This window comes from Salvelinus namaycush, chromosome 26, assembly GCF_016432855.1.
Source record: "Salvelinus namaycush isolate Seneca chromosome 26, SaNama_1.0, whole genome shotgun sequence".
In the NCBI taxonomy this organism is placed as follows: Eukaryota; Metazoa; Chordata; class Actinopteri; order Salmoniformes; family Salmonidae; genus Salvelinus; species Salvelinus namaycush.
This window is the reverse complement of record NC_052332.1, coordinates 42,447,507-42,469,622: the sequence shown is the minus strand read 5'-3', so window position 1 is coordinate 42,469,622 and position 22,116 is coordinate 42,447,507. Positions and strand designations below refer to the sequence as shown.

Genomic DNA, 22,116 nt, shown 5'->3' with positions numbered 1-22,116 from the left:
GAAAAGAAAAAACAGACTTCTAATATGGTAGACCGCTGAGGAAGATGGGTAGTATGAGAGGTATGATGTGTTTGTATAAAGGACGTCACCACTGCGAGTAACACTTCCTCCCGATGCGGCTCGTACCTGGTGCGAACTCAGGACCTCTGCCTTGCTAGCACATGTGGCTGCCCTCCTGAATCGCCTTACTAGTCGGCGCCACACAAAAAAACTAGTGTTTGTATGTGTGCTGTGTTGTGTCTCCCAGGGTGTCCAGTCTACCATCTGGCCCCCGCCATCTCCAGGACTGAGCAACAGGGCACCAGGGGTGATGGCCGGGTCCTTCCCCCAGACAGAGGGCCCATGGCTGGGCAACCATCTGTGGTTTGATGGCCTCTAGGCTGGAGGTCACTGGGTCTCTCCGGGGGCACAGAATTACAGGGGAACTACCTTAAGGGGATCTTCCTGTACACACACACACACACACACACACACACACACACACACACACACACACACACACACACACACACACACACACACACACACACACACACACACACACACACACACACACACACACACACCAACTATCTGCTATCACACACACACACACACTATCTGCTATCACACACACACACACACACACACACACACACACACACACACACACACACACACACACACACACACACACACACACACAAACCAACACACACAGACCCACACAGACCCACACACACACACACACACAGACACAGACAGACACACACACAAACCAACACACACAGACCCACACAGACCCACACACACACACACACACAGACACAGACAGACACACACACAAACCAACACACACAGACCCACAGACACATACACTTCCACATTATTCTTAGTGATGTAATGTAATATTGTAATGCAATAACGGAGCAATGTAAATGTTTTTTTTCACACTGTTTTGTTTAATGTAATGTTTTATCTCTGTTTCCACCCCAGGAAGACTATATCATAGAGGCTTCTTCAGTTTGCCCCCATAGGGGAACCTTTTTACTGCTGGGTAGAACCCTTTTCAGAGGATTATACCTAGAACCCTCTGTGTAGGGTTCTTCATAGAACCCCTGTATATGGTTATACCTAGAACCCTCTGTGTAGGGTTCTTCATAGAACCCCCGTATATGGTTCTACCTAGAACCCTCTGTGTAGGGTTCTTCATAGAACCCACAGTACAGTATATTGTTCTTCCTAGAACACTCTGTGTACGGTTCTTCATAGAACCTCCTGTACATTATATGGTTCTTCCTAGAACACTCTGTGTATGGTTATTCATAGAACCTCCGTATATGGTTCTTCCTAGAACCCTCTGTGTAGGGTTCTTCATAGAACCCACAGTACAGTATATGGTTCTTCCTAGAACACTCTGTGTAGGGTTCTTCATAGAACCCCCGTATATGGTTCTTCCTAGAACACTCTGTGTATGGTTCTTCGTAGAACCCCCATATATGGTTCTTCCTAGAACACTCTGTGTACGGTTCTTCATAGAACCCACTGTACAGTATATGGTTCTTCCTAGAACCCTCTATGAATGGTTCCACCATCCTTATTAGCCTTTAAAGACTTGTCTTATGACAAGATATTACATATATCATGAGGCCTTTCTTTGAGGGCCTAGTTATACACAGTGGCGTTAGGAAACTCCTGGTTTACAGGCCACATTAGGCCGGCAAGTCACATTATGTGGGCTTGGAAAGTGATGTGTAATTCCTATTGGAATCCAGCCAGAGTTAGGATATCCAACAAGTGGAATTGTTAACCTGCGTTCAGAATGAATGCCAGGGTAGGGAAGATTGAATGCTGAGACTACGTAAACTATCTCATTAACGGATGCAATGAATCCAACTACTAACAGATTGGATTAGTTTAGAAAACAATGTTATTTATCTTTGTGTGCAAAAACACAGATATTAAAACAATTCTGAAAATCTCCATGTAATAGAGCATGCTGGGAAATGTTATATATGATTCTATGTAGAATCCTCCAAATAATCATCTAAGAACCCTTTCTTTCAAAAATGTTTTTTAGAATGTTAAAGGTTCTAGGTAGAACCCTTTGATTACAAACAACCCTTGTCTTCCTAAAAGGGTTATTCTGATCAAAATGGATCCTGGTAGAACCTTATCCCTCTGCAAAGAAACCTTTTGGAACCCTAGAGTCCAGCTGCCTCCTTGGCAACAGCTGATGGGGATCCTAATAAATACACACACACACACACACACACACACACACACACACACACACACACACACACACACACACACACACACACACACACACACACACACACACACACACACACACACACACACACACACACACATTTATGGATATGAAAAGTTGGACTCAATTTCAAATTATAAATATGACAGAGTTATGAGACGGAATCTGCTCTCAAATGAGATCCTATTCCCTTTGTAGTGCACTACCTTTGGCCAGTGCCCTATTGCTAAAATAATAATGCAGTATATTAGAGAGACATATTTCCCTCAGATTACACAGATCCACAAAGAATTTGAAAACAAAACACTATATTTTGATAAACTCACATATCCACTAGGTGAAATACAACAGTGTGCCGTCACAACAGCAAGATTTGTGACCTGTTGTCACAAGAAAAGGTCAACCAGTGATGAACAAACACCATTGTAAATACAACCCATATTTATGTTTATTTATTTATTTTCCCTTTTGTACTTTAACCATTTGTACATTGTTACAACGCTGTATATAGACATAATATGACATTTGTAATGTCTTTATTCTTTTGGAACTTCTGTGAGTGTAATGTTTACTGTTCATTTTTTATTGTTTATTTCACTTTTGTATATTATCTACTTCACTTGCTTTGGCAATGTTAACATATGTTTCCCATGCCAACAATGCCCGTAAATTGAAAGTGTATTTAATTGAGAGGGAGAGAGAGAGAGAGAGATGAGCAGTGGTCAAGTTATTAAGAGAGGGAGAGAGAGAGAGAGATGAGCAGTGGTCAAGTTATTAAGAGAGGGAGAGAGAGAGAGAGAGAGAGAGAAAGAAAGAGAGATGAGCAGTGGTCAAGTTATTAAGTGAGGGAGAGAGAAAGAGAGATGAGCAGTGGTCAAGTTATTAAGAGAGGGAGAGAGAGAGAGAGAGAGAGAGAGAGAGAGAGAGAGAGAGAGAGAGAGATGAGCAGTGTGTGGGGGGATGGGGGTGGTGTGTGTGCATGCCTACATGCATGTTGTAACGTTCGTCTGGTGGTGTATTAACGGACCAAGGCGCAGCGGGTGATGAATACATACTGACTTCATTACAAACAGACGAAACACTGACAAAACACTAGAACAAACTACAAAACAATAAACGAAGGCAACAGACCTGAAACAAACGAACTTACATATAGACGAAGGACGCAAGAACAGGAACAGACTACCTTAAACGAACGGACAAACGAAACAGTCCCATGTGGAATACACTGACACAGGAACAATCACCCACAAACAAACAGTGAGAACAACCTACCTTAATATGACTCTCAATCAGAGGAAACGCCAAACACCTGCCTCTAATTGAGAGCCATACCAGGCAACCCATTAACCCAACATAGAAAACACATAACATAGACTACCCACCCAAACTCACGCCCTGACCAATTAAACACATACCAAACAACAGAAAACAGGTCAGGAACGTGACACATGTAAGTGACTGAGTGAGTGAGACTTGTTTGTTACTGAGCAAAAGGCTTTGGGGAGAAACTCTGGGGACTGTCAAAATGACCAAAAAATAGCTTTGAGAGGCTTCACTGGCTTCCACTGCTTTTATATGCTGACGTTATGGGCTTGTAGAGAGAGGGGGAACAAACAGGAGAGAGAGAGAGGAGGAGAGGGGCAGAGATAAAGAGAGCGAGGAGGGAGAGGGGCAGAGAGGAGGGAGAGTGAGAGGGGGGAGGATAGAGGAAGGGAGAGAGGGATAGAGGGTAGGGAGAGGGGAGAGGAGGGAGAGAGAGAGGAGTGAGAGGGGTTGAGGGAGAGAGGGAGAGAGAGGGGGAAAGGGAGATGTGAAGTGGGGGAGAGAGGAGTGGGAGGGAGGGAGAGAGGAAGAGGGAGAGACAGAGAGGAGCGAGAGGTGGAGAGGGAGAGAGAAAGGAGGGAGAGGTGGAGAGGGAGAGAGAAAGGAGGGAGAGGGAGAGAGGGAGAGGGAGAGATAGAGGGGGGAAGGGAGAGGGAGAGAGGGATAGGGAGAGGAGGGAGAGGGAGGGAGAGGGAGAGCGAGAGCAAGAGAGGGGGGAAAGGAGAGGGAGAGCGAGAGAGGAGGGAGAGGGAGAGAAAGGGAGGGAGAGAGAGAGGATAGGAGGGAGAGTGGGAGAGAGAGTAAGGAGAGGTGGAGAGTAGGGAGAGAGAGAAGAGGGAGAGGAGGGAGAGAAAGGAGAGAAAGGAGGGAGAGCAGATAGGAGGGAGAGAGAGTAGGGAGAGGGGGAGAGGAAAGAGAGATGGAGGAAGAGAGGGAGAGGTGGAGAGAGAGAGAGAGAGAGGAGGGAGAGAGAGAAGGAGAGAGGAGGGAGAGGGAGAGGGAGAGGGAGAGGGAGGTACAGAGATGAACAGAACAAAACCGTGGATCAGAAACAACAGTGTAAATATACAGTGCATTGGAAAAGTATTCAGACCCCTTGACTTTTTCCCCATTTTGTTAATTAATTTACATCCTTTTTCTAAAATGGATTCTCTTAACACACACTAACACAGTCTCACACTCAACTGCTGTTGTTCATTATCTATCCTGTTGCCTAGTCACTTTACCCCTACCTGTACATATCTACCTCAATTTCCTGATAGCCCTGCACATCGACTCAGTACTGGTACCACATCTATATAGCCAAGCTGTTATTGACTCAGTACTGGTACCTCGTCTATATAGCCAAGCTGTTATTGACTCAGTACTGGTACCTCGTCTATATAGCCAAGCTGTTATTGACTCAGTACTGGTACCTCGTCTATATAGCCAAGCTGTTATTGACTCAGTACTGGTACCCCGTCTATATTGCCAAGCTGTTATTGACTCAGTACTGGTACCCCGTCTATATAGCCAAGCTGTTATTGACTCAGTACTGGTACCTCGTCTATATAGCCAAGCTGTTATTGACTCAGTACTGGTACCTCGTCTATATAGCCAAGCTGTTATTGACTCAGTACTGGTACCTCGTCTATATAGCCAAGCTGTTATTGACTCAGTACTGGTACCTCGTCTATATAGCCAAGCTATTATTGACTCAGTACTGGTACCTCGTCTATATAGCCAAGCTGTTATTGACTCAGTACTGGTACCTCGTCTATATAGCCAAGCTGTTATTCACTCAGTACTGGTACCTCATCATATAGCCAAGCTGTTATTGACTCAGTACTGGTACCTCGTCTATATAGCCAAGCTGTTATTGACTCAGTACTGGTACCTCGTCTATATTGCCAAGCTGTTATTGACTCAGTACTGGTACCTCGTCTATATAGCCAAGCTGTTATTGACTCAGTACTGGTACCTCGTCTATATAGCCAAGCTGTTATTGACTCAGTACTGGTACCTCATCATATAGCCAAGCTGTTATTGACTCAGTACTGGTACCTCGTCTATATAGCCAAGCTGTTATTGACTCAGTTATTGACTCAGTACTGAACAACAGCCCCCCTATCATGCAACAAATGTCATCACTGTCTGCTTGGGTTCCACTCCAATTCATCAACATCATACATACACACACACACACACACACACACACACACACACACACACACACACACACACACACACACACACACACACACACACACACACACACACACTGACCAACACACACACACACTGACCAACACACACACACACACACTGACCAACACACACACACACTGACCAACACACACACACACACACACACACACACACACACACACACACACACACACACACACACACACACACAGAGAGAGACCAACACACACATGTGGGATTTGTGGATTTGATCAGAGTATTTTTAAATCTACCAATTGTTGCTAAAATATTTAAATGGGTTTTCTTTCATTAATCCCTAATATTCTGGACCCGTTCTCTCTGCATTTTATATCGAGTCTGGAAGGTGAAATTGTAGTTAAGAGTCAAAGGACCCCCGCCCCCCCCTCCCCCCCCTTGAGCCAATGAGCAGTCATTTGGACACAAACAGTCTAATAAATGCATTTCATATTGGAAATATAATTATTTGTTTGTGTAATTTGTATTATTATTTTTTTAAACACAATAGCGTCTGCGTGTTCTCGTGTGGAGCGTATGGAACACTGGTTGTTCTTGGAAATAATTCATATTTTGAAATGGAAAAGTCTTTCATTTTGAGAGTTCCTTTGCGATGGGTCGTGTTTTGGAAACCTCATAATCTGCTCTTTCTGATACTATATAGAAATAATAATACCCGCACGTGACTCTGAAGGAGAATTTGGAAAAGTATATTATTTTGGGGCGCTCGGCGTAAAAACAATGACATATCCTCTAAAAACTGCTTATAACACACATTCTTGATAAGGACATTTTTTACAACTTGGCATATGTTAAACGTACTTAAGGATACGTAAAGGACGGAGAGAAGCAAGACTGTTTACAAAATGGCAGACATATTTCAATATTTAATTGATACTTAGTCAAAATTACTCACCCGGCTCATCTAATGGTTAAAGGGATGGGAAAACTCCATGAGGAAATCTGTTTGGAGGGTTTTTTTTTTTTTTTAAGCGGTTGAATTAAATGTATTAAGCGTGTATAAAGGAACCACTCCCAAAGAGCTCGTCGATCACCTGCATAAGGTCAGTCTGAATACCAAATACTGAGAAGTGAATAAATCATATAGAAAAAAGGCATACATTTCCAAAGTCAGAATCGGGCCCTGGTGTGGATAATGATATGAAAAATAGATGAGAGTGAAATGATGGGCAGAGCAGCCTAACCGTTCAGACTCCATTCTGAATTATACAGTCTTTGTTAGATTAATAGAGTCTGATTCCATCGTTAAATATTCATACAGAGATTGTCAGTGTGCTGGTTTTTATCGAGTGTGTTTATTCTAATTTGGAGAGGAGATTGGTTAGTGGTTAGGGTGTTAGGGAGGGTCACAGAGAGAGACAGCCAGACAGACAGACAGACAGACAGACAGACAGACAGACAGACAGACAGACAGACAGACAGACAGACAGACAGACAGACAGACAGACAGACAGACAGACAGACAGACAGACAGACAGACAGACAGACAGACAGACAGACAGACAGACAGACAGAGGGGTGGGGGTGAGAGGGGGGGGGAGAGAGAGAGAGAGAGAGAGAGGGAGGGAGAGAGAGAGAGAGAGAGACAGAGAGAGAGGGAGAGAGAGGGAGAGGGAGAGAAAGGAGGAGAAAGAGTGAAGGACTTCTTCATCTGCTTATTTTGGAGAACATCTACATTTTGTTAGGAGAACAAATAGAGACAGAAGCTGCAGATGATGTCTTGGTCATAATATAATAGATACAGTAGATCTACACATGGGGTACCAGTACTGAGTCAATAACAGCTTGGCTATATAGACGAGGTACCAGTACTGAGTCAATAACAGCTTGGCTATATGATGAGGTACCAGTACTGAGTCAATAACAGCTTGGCTATATAGACGAGGTACCAGTACTGAGTCAATAACAGCTTGGCTATATAGACGAGGTACCAGTACTGAGTCAATAACAGCTTGGCAATATAGACGAGGTACCAGTACTGAGTCAATAACAGCTTGGCTATATAGACGAGGTACCAGTACTGAGTCAATAACAGCTTGGCTATATGATGAGGTACCAGTACTGAGTCAATAACAGCTTGGCTATATAGACGGGGTACCAGTACTGAGTCAATTACAGCTTGGCTATATAGACGAGGTACCAGTACTGAGTCAATAACAGCTTGGCTATATAGACGAGGTACCAGTACTGAGTCAATAACAGCTTGGCTATATAGACGAGGTACCAGTACTGAGTCAATAACAGCTTGGCTATATGATGAGGTACCAGTACTGAGTCAATAACAGCTTGGCTATATAGACGAGGTACCAGTACTGAGTCAATAACAGCTTGGCTATATAGACGGGGTACCAGTACTGAGTCAATAACAGCTTGGCTATATAGACGAGGTACCAGAACTGAGTCAATAACAGCTTGGCTATATTGACTCAGTACTGGTACCTCATCATATAGCCAAGCTGTTATTGACTCAGTACTGGTACCTCGTCTATATAGCCAAGCTGTTATTGACTCAGTACTGGTACCCCATGTGTAGATCTACTGTATCTATTATATTATGACCAAGACATCATCTGCAGCTTCTGTCTCTATTTGTTCTCCTAACAAAATGTAGATGTTCTCCAAAATAAGCAGATGAAGAAGTCCTTCACTCTTTCTCCTCCTTTCTCTCCCTCTCCCTCTCTCTCCCTCTCTCTCTGTCTCTCTCTCTCTCTCTCTCCCTCCCTCTCTCTCTCTCTCTCTCTCTCCCCCCCCCTCTCACCCCCACCTCTGTCTGTCTGTCTGTCTGTCTGTCTGTCTGTCTGTCTGTCTGTCTGTCTGTCTGTCTGTCTGTCTGTCTGTCTGTCTGTCTGTCTGTCTGTCTGTCTGTCTGTCTGTCTGTCTGTCTGTCTGTCTGTCTGTCTGTCTGTCTGTCTGTCTGTCTGTCTGGCTGTCTCTCTCTGTGACCCTCCCTAACACCCTAACCACTAACCAATCTCCTCTCCAAATTAGAATAAACACACTCGATAAAAACCAGCACACTGACAATCTCTGTATGAATATTTAACGATGGAATCAGACTCTATTAATCTAACAAAGACTGTATAATTCAGAATGGAGTCTGAACGGTTAGGCTGCTCTGCCCATCATTTCACTCTCATCTATTTTTCATATCATTATCCACACCAGGGCCCGATTCTGACTTTGGAAATGTATGCCTTTTTTCTATATGATTTATTCACTTCTCAGTATTTGGTATTCAGACTGACCTTATGCAGGTGATCGACGAGCTCTTTGGGAGTGGTTCCTTTATACACGCTTAATACATTTAATTCAACCGCTTAAAAAAAAAAAAAACCCTCCAAACAGATTTCCTCATGGAGTTTTCCCATCCCTTTAACCATTAGATGAGCCGGGTGAGTAATTTTGACTAAGTATCAATTAAATATTGAAATATGTCTGCCATTTTGTAAACAGTCTTGCTTCTCTCCGTCCTTTACGTATCCTTAAGTACGTTTAACATATGCCAAGTTGTAAAAAATGTCCTTATCAAGAATGTGTGTTATAAGCAGTTTTTAGAGGATATGTCATTGTTTTTACGCCGAGCGCCCCAAAATAATATACTTTTCCAAATTCTCCTTCAGAGTCACGTGCGGGTATTATTATTTCTATATAGTATCAGAAAGAGCAGATTATGAGGTTTCCAAAACACGACCCATCGCAAAGGAACTCTCAAAATGAAAGACTTTTCCATTTCAAAATATGAATTATTTCCAAGAACAACCAGTGTTCCATACGCTCCACACGAGAACACGCAGACGCTATTGTGTTTAAAAAAATAATAATACAAATTACACAAACAAATAATTATATTTCCAATATGAAATGCATTTATTAGACTGTTTGTGTCCAAATGACTGCTCATTGGCTCAAGGGGGGGGAGGGGGGGGCGGGGGTCCTTTGACTCTTAACTACAATTTCACCTTCCAGACTCGATATAAAATGCAGAGAGAACGGGTCCAGAATATTAGGGATTAATGAAAGAAAACCCATTTAAATATTTTAGCAACAATTGGTAGATTTAAAAATACTCTGATCAAATCCACAAATCCCACATGTGTGTGTTGGTCTCTCTCTGTGTGTGTGTGTGTGTGTGTGTGTGTGTGTGTGTGTGTGTGTGTGTGTGTGTGTGTGTGTGTGTGTGTGTGTGTGTGTGTTGGTCTGTGTGTGTCTGTGTGTTGGTCTGTGTGTGTGTGTGTGTGTTGGTCTGTGTGTGTGTTGGTCTGTGTGTGTGTGTGTGTGTGTGTGTGTGTGTGTGTGTGTGTGTGTGTGTGTGTGTGTGTGTGTGTGTGTGTGTGTGTGTGTGTATGTATGATGTTGATGAATTGGAGTGGAACCCAAGCAGACAGTGATGACATTTGTTGCATGATAGGGGGGCTGTTGTTCTGTTTACCCCACAGTGGACAGCACACACACACACACACACACACACACACACACACACACACACACACACACACACACACACACACACACACACACACACACACACACACACGAACACACACACACACACACACACACACACACACACACACACACGAACACACACACACACCCTGGGTATTTCCTGTCCATCTGTAGTGACAGAATGGCCACCCAGGCTCACACACACACACACACACACACACACACACACACACACACACACACACACACACACACACACACACACACACACACACACACACACACACACACACACACACACACACACACACACAGACTTGAGTTAGCCAGGCAGTACAACATGAACTGACTCACCACAGAGACAGAGCTGTTTAACTGGCCTTGTCTCAGAAAATATTGATAGTGTACATCTTGAAAATCATAAGAACACAAATAACTTGGAGGGTTTTGTGTGTAAAATTAGCAAATCAAAGTGATGAAGTATTGATATTACGTCTCAAGGTGGAAAAGGAGGAGAAAGAGAAGAAGAAAATGAAGAAGTTTAGTGTGAAAACATTCACTGTGAAAACATTCAGTGTGAAAACATTCAGTGTGAAAACGTTCAGTGTGAAAACATTCAGTGTTAAATGTGAAAACATTCAGTGTGAAAACATTCAGTGTTAAATGTGAAAACATTCAGTGTTAAATGTGAAAACATTCAGTGTGAAAACATTCAGTGTTAAATGTGAAAACATTCAGTGTTAAATGTGAAAACATTCAGTGTGAAAACATTCAGTGTTAAATGTGAAAACATTCAGTGTTAAATGTGAAAACATTCAGTGTTAAATGTGAAAACATTCAGTGTGAAAACATTCAGTGTGAAAAGGTTCAGTGTGAATGAAGTTTGATTTTAGCTGAATGATAATCAGATTGAAGAACTATGTAGAATAGGTTTGTATGTATACCTACTGGTTGCTAGCTGTAGACTAGGTGTGTATGTAGACTTACTGTTAGCTAGCTGTAGACCTACAGATAGCTAGCTGTAGACCTACTGATAGCTAGCTGTAGACTAGGTGTGTATGTAGACTTACTGTTAGCTAGCTGTAGACCTACTGATAGCTAGTTGTAGACCTACTGTTAACTAGCTGTAGACCTACTGTTAGCTAGTTGTAGACCTACTGTTAGCTAGCTGTAGACCTACTGTTAGCTAGCTGTAGACCTACTGTTAGCTAGCTGTAGACCTACTGTTAGCTAGCTGTAGACCTACTGATAGCTAGTTGTAGACCTACTGTTAACTAGCTGTAGACCTACTGTTAGCTAGCTGTAGACCTACTGTTAGCTAGCTGTAGACCTACTGTTAGCTAGCTGTAGACCTACTGTTAGATAGCTGTAGACCTACTGTTAGCTAGCTGTAGACCTACTGTTAGATAGCTGTAGACCTACTGATAGCTAGCTGTAGACCTACTGTTAGCTAGCTGTAGACCTACTGTTAGCTAGCTGTAGACCTACTGATAGCTAGTTGTAGACCTACTGTTAACTAGCTGTAGACCTACTGTTAGCTAGCTGTAGACCTACTGATAGCTAGTTGTAGACCTACTGTTAACTAGCTGTAGACCTACTGTTAGCTAGCTGTAGACCTACTGATAGCTAGCTGTAGACCTACTGTTAGCTAGCTGTAGACCTACTGATAGCTAGTTGTAGACCTACTGTTAACTAGCTGTAGACCTACTGTTAGCTAGCTGTAGACCTACTGATAGCTAGCTGTAGACCTACTGTTAGCTAGCTGTAGACCTACTGTTAGCTAGCTGTAGACCTACTGTTAGCTAGCTGTAGACCTACTGTTAACTAGCTGTAGACCTACTGTTAACTAGCTGTAGACCTACTGTTAACTAGCTGTAGACCTACTGTTAACTAGCTGTAGACCTACTGTTAGCTAGCTGTAGACCTACTGTTAGCTAGCTGTAGACCTACTGATAGCTAGCTGTAGAATAGGTGTGTATGTAGACCTACTGATAGCTAGCTGTAGACCTACTGATAGCTAGCTGTAGAATAGGTGTGTATGTAGACCTACTGATAGCTAGCTGTAGAATAGGTGTGTATGTAGACCTACTGTTAGCTAGCTGTAGACCTACTGATAGCTAGCTGTAGACTAGGTTTGTATGTAGACCTACTGTTAGCTAGCTGTAGAATAGGTGTGTATGTAGACCTACTGTTAGCTAGCTGTAGACCTACTGATAGCTAGCTGTAGACCTACTGTTAGCTAGCTGTAGAATAGGTGTGTATGTAGTCCTACTGATAGCTAGCTGTAGAATAGGTGTGTATGTAGACCTACTGATAGCTAGCTGTAGAATAGGTGTGTATGTAGACCTACTGATAGCTAGCTGTAGAATAGGTGTGTATGTAGTCCTACTGTTAGCTAGCTGTAGAATAGGTGTGTATGTAGACCTACTGATAGATAGCTGTAGAATAGGTGTGTATGTAGACCTACTGATAGCTAGCTGTAGAATAGGTGTGTATGTAGACCTACTGTTAGCTAGCTGTAGACCTACTGTTAGCTAGCTGTAGACCTACTGTTAGATAGCTGTAGACCTACTGTTAACTAGCTGTAGACCTACTGTTAGCTAGCTGTAGACCTACTGTTAACTAGCTGTAGACCTACTGTTAGATAGCTGTAGACCTACTGATAGCTAGCTGTAGACCTACTGTTAGATAGCTGTAGACCTACTGTTAGCTAGCTGTAGACCTACTGTTAGATAGCTGTAGACCTACTGTTAGATAGCTGTAGACCTACTGTTAACTAGCTGTAGACCTACTGTTAGCTAGCTGTAGACCTACTGTTAACTAGCTGTAGACCTACTGTTAGATAGCTGTAGACCTACTGATAGCTAGCTGTAGACCTACTGATAGCTAGCTGTAGACCTACTGTTAGCTAGCTGTAGACCTACTGTTAGATAGCTGTAGACCTACTGTTAGCTAGCTGTAGACCTACTGTTAGATAGCTGTAGACCTACTGTTAGCTAGCTGTAGACCTACTGTTAGCTAGCTGTAGAATAGGTGTGTATGTAGACCTACTGATAGCTAGCTGTAGACCTACTGATAGCTAGCTGTAGAATAGGTGTGTATGTAGACCTACTGATAGCTAGCTGTAGAATAGGTGTGTATGTAGACCTACTGATAGATAGCTGTAGAATAGGTGTGTATGTAGACCTACTGTTAGCTAGTTGTAGACCTACTGTTAGCTAGCTGTAGACCTACTGATAGCTAGCTGTAGAATAGGTGTGTATGTAGACCTACTGATAGCTAGCTGTAGAATAGGTGTGTATGTAGACCTACTGATAGATAGCTGTAGAATAGGTGTGTATGTAGACCTACTGATAGCTAGCTGTAGACCTACTGATAGCTAGCTGTCGAATAGGTGTGTATGTAGACCTACTGTTAGCTAGCTGTAGAATAGGTGTGTATGTAGTCCTACTGTTAGCTAGCTGTAGAATAGGTGTGTATGTAGACCTACTGATAGATAGCTGTAGAATAGGTGTGTATGTAGACCTACTGATAGATAGCTGTAGAATAGGTGTGTATGTAGACCTACTGATAGATAGCTGTAGAATAGGTGTGTATGTAGACCTACTGATAGCTAGCTGTAGACCTACTGTTAACTAGCTGTAGACCTACTGTTAGCTAGCTGTAGACCTACTGATAGCTAGTTGTAGACCTACTGTTAGCTAGCTGTAGACCTACTGATAGCTAGCTGTAGACCTACTGTTAACTAGCTGTAGACCTACTGTTAGCTAGCTGTAGACTAGGTGTGTATGTAGACCTACTGTTAGCTAGCTGTAGACCTACTGTTAGCTAGCTGTAGACCTACTGTTAGCTAGCTGTAGACCTACTGATAGCTAGCTGTAGACCTACTGTTAACTAGCTGTAGACCTACTGTTAGCTAGCTGTAGACCTACTGTTAACTAGCTGTAGACCTACTGTTAGATAGCTGTAGACCTACTGTTAACTAGCTGTAGACCTACTGTTAGATAGCTGTAGACCTACTGTTAGATAGCTGTAGACCTACTGATAGCTAGCTGTAGACCTACTGATAGCTAGCTGTAGACCTACTGTTAGCTAGCTGTAGACCTACTGTTAGATAGCTGTAGACCTACTGTTAACTAGCTGTAGACCTACTGTTAGCTAGCTGTAGACCTACTGTTAGCTAGCTGTAGAATAGGTGTGTATGTAGACCTACTGATAGCTAGCTGTAGACCTACTGATAGCTAGCTGTAGAATAGGTGTGTATGTAGACCTACTGATAGCTAGCTGTAGAATAGGTGTGTATGTAGACCTACTGATAGATAGCTGTAGAATAGGTGTGTATGTAGACCTACTGTTAGCTAGTTGTAGACCTACTGTTAGCTAGCTGTAGACCTACTGATAGCTAGCTGTAGAATAGGTGTGTATGTAGACCTACTGATAGCTAGCTGTAGAATAGGTGTGTATGTAGACCTACTGATAGATAGCTGTAGAATAGGTGTGTATGTAGACCTACTGATAGATAGCTGTAGAATAGGTGTGTATGTAGACCTACTGATAGCTAGCTGTAGACCTACTGTTAGCTAGCTGTAGAATAGGTTTGTATGTAGACCTACTGATAGCTAGCTGTAGAATAGGTGTGTATGTAGACCTACTGATAGCTAGCTGTAGACCTACTGATAGCTAGCTGTAGAATAGGTGTGTATGTAGACCTACTGTTAGCTAGCTGTAGAATAGGTGTGTATGTAGTCCTACTGTTAGCTAGCTGTAGAATAGGTTTGTATGTAGACCTACTGTTAGCTAGCTGTAGAATAGGTGTGTATGTAGACCTACTGTTAGCTAGCTGTAGAATAGGTTTGTATGTAGACCTACTGATAGCTAGCTGTAGAATAGGTGTGTATGTAGACCTACTGATAGATAGCTGTAGAATAGGTGTGTATGTAGACCTACTGATAGATAGCTGTAGAATAGGTGTGTATGTAGACCTACTGATAGCTAGCTGTAGACCTACTGTTAACTAGCTGTAGACCTACTGTTAGCTAGCTGTAGACCTACTGATAGCTAGTTGTAGACCTACTGTTAGCTAGCTGTAGACCTACTGATAGCTAGCTGTAGACCTACTGTTAACTAGCTGTAGACCTACTGTTAGCTAGCTGTAGACTAGGTGTGTATGTAGACCTACTGTTAGCTAGCTGTAGACCTACTGTTAGCTAGCTGTAGACCTACTGTTAGCTAGCTGTAGACCTACTGATAGCTAGCTGTAGACCTACTGTTAACTAGCTGTAGACCTACTGTTAGCTAGCTGTAGAATAGGTTTGTATGTAGACCTACTGATAGCTAGCTGTAGAATAGGTGTGTATGTAGACCTACTGATAGCTAGCTGTAGAATAGGTGTGTATATAGACCTACTGATAGCTAGCTGTAGAATAGGTGTGTATGTAGACCTACTGTTAGCTAGCTGTAGAATAGGTGTGTATGTAGACCTACTGATAGCTAGCTGTAGACTAGGTTTGTATGTAGACCTACTGATAGCTAGCTGTAGAATAGGTGTGTATGTAGACCTACTGATAGCTAGCTGTAGAATAGGTGTGTATGTAGACCTACTGTTAGCTAGCTGTAGAATAGGTGTGTATGTAGACCTACTGATAGCTAGCTGTAGACTAGGTTTGTATGTAGACCTACTGATAGCTAGCTGTAGAATAGGTGTGTATGTAGACCTACTGATAGCTAGCTGTAGAATAGGTGTGTATGTAGACCTACTGTTAGCTAGCTGTAGAATAGGTGTGTATGTAGACCTACTGATAGCTAGCTGTAGACCTACTGATAGCTAGCTGTAGACCTACTGATAGCTAGCTGTAGAATAGGTGTGTATATAGACCTACTGATAGCTAGCTGTAGACCTACTGTTAGCTAGTTGTAGACCTACTGATAGATAGCTGTAGACCTACTGATAGCTAGCTGTAGAATAGGTGTGTATATAGACCTACTGATAGCTAGCTGTAGACCTACTGTTAGCTAGCTGTAGAATAGGTGTGTATGTAGACCTACTGATAGCTAGCTGTAGAATAGGTGTGTATATAGACCTACTGATAGCTAGCTGTAGAATAGGTGTGTATGTAGACCTACTGATAGCTAGCTGTAGAATAGGTGTGTATGTAGACCTACTGATAGCTAGCTGTAGACCTACTGTTAACTAGCTGTAGACCTACTGATAGATAGCTGTAGTTCTGTCTGAATAATTAACTCTATAGGCTAAAAGTACATTTCCTGAATAAAATGTGATGTGTTTACTAGCTTGTTTTAAAGTATGTATGGTTTTGAAATAAGTTATTGTAGTGGTAGTGTCTACAGTAGTAATGGTAGTGACTGGTTATAGTAATGGTAGTGACTGGTTATAGTAATGGTAGTGACTGGTTATAGTAATGGTAGTGACTGGTTATAGTAGTGGTAGTGACTGGTTATAGTAGTGGTAGTGTCTACAGTAGTAATGGTAGTGACTGGTTATTGTAGTGGTAGTGTCTACATTAGTAATGGTAGTGACTGGTTATAGTTATAGTAGTGGTAGTGACTGGTTATAGTTATAGTAATGGTAGTGACTGGTTATAGTAGTGGTAGTGGTAGTGACTGGTTATAGTAATGGTAGTGACTGGTTATAGTTATAGTAGTGGTAGTGTCTACAGTAGTAGTGGTAGTGACTGGTTATAGTTATTGTAGTGGTAGTGTCTACAGTAGTAATGGTAGTGACTGGTTATAGTTATTGTAGTGGTAGTGTCTACAGTAGTAATGGTAGTGACTGGTTATAGTAGTGGTAGTGTCTACAGTAGTAATGGTAGTGACTGGTTATAGTAGTGGTAGTGTCTACAGTAGTAATGGTAGTGACTGGTTATAGTTATTGTAGTGGTATTGTCTACAGTAGTAATGGTAGTGACTGGTTATAGTAGTGGTAGTGTCTACAGTAGTAATGGTAGTGACTGGTTATAGTAGTGGTAGTGTCTACAGTAGTAGTGGTAGTGACTGGTTATAGGAGTGGTAGTGTCTACAGTAGTAGTGGTAGTGACTGGTTATAGTAGTGGTAGTGTCTACAGTAGTAATGGTAGTGACTGGTTATAGTAGTGGTAGTGTCTACAGTAGTAGTGGTAGTGACTGGTTATAGTAGTGGTAGTGACTGGTTATAGTAGTGGTGGTGACTGGTTATAGTTATAGTAGTGGTAGTGACTGGTTATAGTTATAGTAGTGGTAGTGACTGGTTATAGTTATAGTAGTGGTACTGACTGGTTATAGTTATAGTAGTGGTAGTGACTGGTTATAGTAGTGGTAGTGTCTACAGTAGTAGTGGTAGTAACTGGTTATAGTAGTGGTAGTGTCTACAGTAGTAGTGGTAGTGACTGGTTATAGTAGTGGTAGTGTCTACAGTAGTAGTGGTAGTGACTGGTTATAGTAGTGGTAGTGTCTACAGTAGTAGTGGTAGTGACTGTTTATAGTAGTGGTAGTGGGAGTGACTGGTTATAGTAGTGGTAGTGGTAGTGACTGGTTATAGTAGTGGTAGTGACTGGTTATAGTAGTGGTAGTGTCTACAGTAGTAGTGGTAGTGACTGGTTATAGTAGTGGTAGTGTCTACAGTAGTAGTGGTAGTGACTGGTTATAGTAGTGGTAGTGTCTACAGTAGTAGTGGTAGTGACTGGTTATAGTAGTGGTAGTTGTAGTGACTGGTTATAGTAGTGGTAGTGACTGGTTATAGTAGTGGTAGTGACTGGTTATAGTTATCCTCTACAGTTGTTGCTCAATATGCGATAATGTGACTAGAATGACGTTGTAAACAACAGCCAACTTTCCGGGACATGGACATGTCTTATATCGGCAGAAAGCTTAAATTATTGTTAATCTAACTACAGTGTCCAAAATTACTGTAGCGATTACAGAAAATAAATACCATGCTATTGTTTGAGGAGAGTGCACAACAACAAAACACTTTTATCACGACAACTGGTTTGATACATTCACCTCTGAAGGTAAATAATGTACTGACATTCAGTAATCTGGCTCTGATTTGTCATCCTGAGGGTCCCAGAGAGAAAATGTAGTGTAGTTTGGTTTGATAAAATCCATTTTTATATTTAAATGTAGGAACTAGGTTCTACAGTTTGAACCCACTGCTGTCTCTGGCGTCTCACCCACCCCGACTCACCCACCCACCCCGACTCACCCACCCACCCCGACTCACCCACCCACCCCGACTCACCCACCCCGACTGGATATCTAGGTGCGTGAAAATTAGTGTATGAGCTAATGATCCATCACGTATGACATTCCTTGGAGTGTGTAAACTAAACAAAAAAATGACCATAGTGCTTTTGTATGTTCTCTATAGTTGGACGCAGCTTATATAAAACTGTGTATTTAAATGTGATTTGTCCTCTTCTTGGGTTGTCTTAGCTGCCCTGAATTTGCCTGTCCAGTTTGGTGGTTTATACGTGTTGCTAGTATGTACGAACTGGCCGGGAAAATCGATGGTTAAAAAAATGTAAATAACATTCCTAAAGAAAATCAGAAGACTGGACAGTAATTTGTTTTTAACGTGAAGCCAGGAGAGATTCTGATGCATTTGGATAATATTCATATGGATAGAGCAATGAAGAGATAATCTGACAGCCATGTTTGGAGTTTTTTGGCGATTTTTTATATCTTTCTTTAATGCAGATGACCGTATAACTGGACCAGAGATTGACCGTATAACTGGACAGTACTCTAAGTGTATTAGGACCAGGGGTTGACCATATAACTGAACAGTACTCTAAGTTTGATAGGACCAGGGATTGTCCATATAACTGGACAGTACTCTAAGTGTGATACATTTACATTTAAGTCATTTAGCAGACGCTCTTATCCAGAGCGACTTACAAGTACATACATTCATACTTTTTTGTACTGGTCCCCCGTGGGAATCGAACCCACAACCCTGGCGTTGCAAGCGCCATGCTCTACCAACTGAGCCACACGGGACCCTGATAGGACCAGAGATTGGCCATATAACTAGACAGTACTCTAACCATTCTTAGTTCAGTACTCAGTACATCTGTTAGCTCATTACATTCTGATGCTGCGCCATACGTTATACTCTTGCTTTGTTCATTACTGAAGGTAAATCATTAGTTAAAATAGAGACGTGAGCTTAGGGAAATTCCTTGAGAAACACTACAGTGTTTTACTGTTTGAAAAACTACCATTAAAATAACACTTCAGATAGCTTTCCATCCAGGATAGAGCTGCAGACTTAAAACCAGGGCCAGCCTTTGGTATTGTAGTTTTCCTAGTGAGTGAGTCCTGATTGAACCCTCTGTAGGACCTGCGGTAGATTACCTTAGGGCCAGCCTTTGGTATTGTAGTTTTCCTAGTGAGTGAGTCCTGATTGAACCCTCTGTAGGACCTACGGTAGATTACCTTAGGGCCAGCCTTTGGTATTGTAGTTTTCCTAGTGAGTGAGTCCTGATTGAACCCTCTGTAGGGACCTGTGGTAGATTACGTTAGGGCCAGCCTTTGGTATTTTAGTTGTCCTAGTGACTGCAACCAAGTTATGATCACTGTAACCTAGTGCCACTGATACAGCTTTAGAACAACGTTCAGCCCTGTTAGTAAAAACATGATCGATACAAGTTGATGATGTGATACCAGACCTATCAGTGAACGTTCTGGTTGGTGATGTCATAACTTGGGTCAGGTTGCATGGCAACAGAAATATGTTTCTTTCTCATTGGACAGTTGGTGTTCCAAATTTTTTTTTATATTCATTTCTCCGCCACCCCCAAAAAATATATATTTCCCTATTTTCATTAGATACCTTATTCAACATTTAGCAAATTACATCAAGATATTTGACATCAGCACTAGGTGGCCTATAGCAGCAACCAACTAGTATAGGTTTCAGATGAGGTAAATACAGCTGTACCCATAGTGCCTCTAATCCATTCAACATCAAGTCCTGACGTTGTTTTGATGGAATATGACTCTGGATGTAAACTGCAACTCCAACCCCCATATCTATTTCTGTCCCTCCTGAACATATTGTGTCCATGTATAGAGATCTCAGCCTCGTCAATAGAAGAGTCCAGGCGAGTCTCTGGTATTGCCAATACATGAATATTGTTTGACTGCACCAGACAGCATATTTCATGAATTCTGTTCCTTAAACTGCATATATTCAAGTGAGCAATGAACAGACCTTTCTTTGGTAGATTTACAGTATTTATACGTCCAAACATGAATCAGCAGCTGGAATCTGAGAGAGAGATACTCAGTCTGTGTGTGTGTGTGTGTGTGTGTGTGTGTGTGTGTGTGTGTGTGTGTGTGTGTGTGTGTGTGTGTGTGTGTGTGTGTGTGTGTGTGTGTGTGTGTGTGTGTGTGTGTGTGTGTGTGTGGGGCTGGAATTTACTTGTGACTGTCGCTCCTCCTAAATCCTTGGGAGGGAGGGTGAACAATCAGTTTGTCGTACCTCAGATATGTTATGTCACCTCGTTCTCTTGCAGCCTTCATGGCTGATATTAGTTCTCTTCTTCTTTGACGGACTGCATCGGAAAAATCCTCATTGACGACGAAGATGAAGGACCCATTAAGGGATTCGGCGATTTCAGGGACTGCAAGCTGATCCTTGAACCTGAGGAATTTCTCTACAATTGGCCAGGGTCTGGTTCCTTTGGCACCACCATTGGTAGTGTCTACAGTAGTAGCGGTAGTGTCTACAGTAGTAGCGGTAGTGTCTACAGTAGTAATGGTAGTGTCTACAGTAGTAGTGGTAGTGTCTACAGTAGTAGCGGTAGTGTCTACAGTAGTAGTGGTAGGGACTGGTTATAGTTATAGTAGTGGTAGTGTCTACAGTAGTAGTGGTAGTGACTGGTTATAGTTATAGTAGTGGTAGTGACTGGTTATAGTAGTGGTAGTGTCTACAGTAGTAATGGTAGTGTCTGGTTATAGTAGTGGTAGTGACTGGTTATAGTAGTGGTAGAGTCTACAGTAGTAGTGGTAGTGTCTGGTTATAGTTATGGTAGTGGTAGTGACTGGTTATAGTAGTGGTAGTGACTGGTTATAGTAGTGTTAGTCACTACAGTAGTAATGGTAGGGACTGGTTATAGTTATAGTAGTGGTAGTGACTGGTTATAGTAGTGGTAGTGACTGGTTATAGTACTGGTAGTGACTGGTTATAGTAGTGGTAGTCACTACAGTAGTAATGGTAGGGACTGGTTATAGTTATAGTAGTGGTAGTGACTGGTTATAGTTGGAAAGTAGTATGATTAGCTAGCTAGCTTGTAAAATAGGTTGGCTGAGTAGGCAGACATGTGCAGTGGCTCCTGCAGATGTTTTCCAGCTGTGATTAACGCTGATTGGCTGTAACTGGTACGTTTTGTGATATTGATTGAAGGCACTTAATATTGGAGAATATTGAATATTTTTTGTCACTAAACATCAGATAAATTGTTTAAAGGCTGGATCAGACCCTGGTCTAAAAGGACCTGAGGATCTCTCAGGTTAATAATGAATTAGTGTGTGTTTGTGTGTGTGTGTGTGTGAAAACAAGTTTTTTTATACAGCTCTTTTTACAGCAACAAATTACCATGATGAATGTTTTTAGTCCACGGTAAATGGGAAATCATTTATCTTCAAGGCTTTAAAGATGTTTTTTACTGACAATGTACTCACAAGGTTTATTATTAATGGTGTGTGTGTGTGTGTGTATGTCTGAAAGGTACAGTAATTACAGGGTTTATTATGCATCTGTTAGTGATGAATTAGAGACATTGTTGAATACATTCACCTTGAATACACTTTGGTCGTGGACAACAATTATGGAAATGAGTCACAGGTTTTTGCATGTTTGTTTT

At 42.0% G+C, this 22,116-nt stretch overlaps 1 protein-coding gene across 1 annotated transcript in view; it reads left to right on the top strand.

The window, feature by feature from the left end:
- The window catches only part of LOC120021173 (tripartite motif-containing protein 2-like), a 44,112-nt gene extending 43,733 nt beyond the window's left edge, over positions 1–379 (top strand). Inside the window, exon 8 of the mRNA XM_038964811.1 lies at positions 248–379. Within this exon, the coding sequence (XP_038820739.1) occupies positions 248–379 (132 nt within the window). The remainder of the gene's footprint in view (positions 1–247) is intronic.
- The last annotated feature ends 21,737 nt before the right edge of the window (positions 380–22,116 follow it).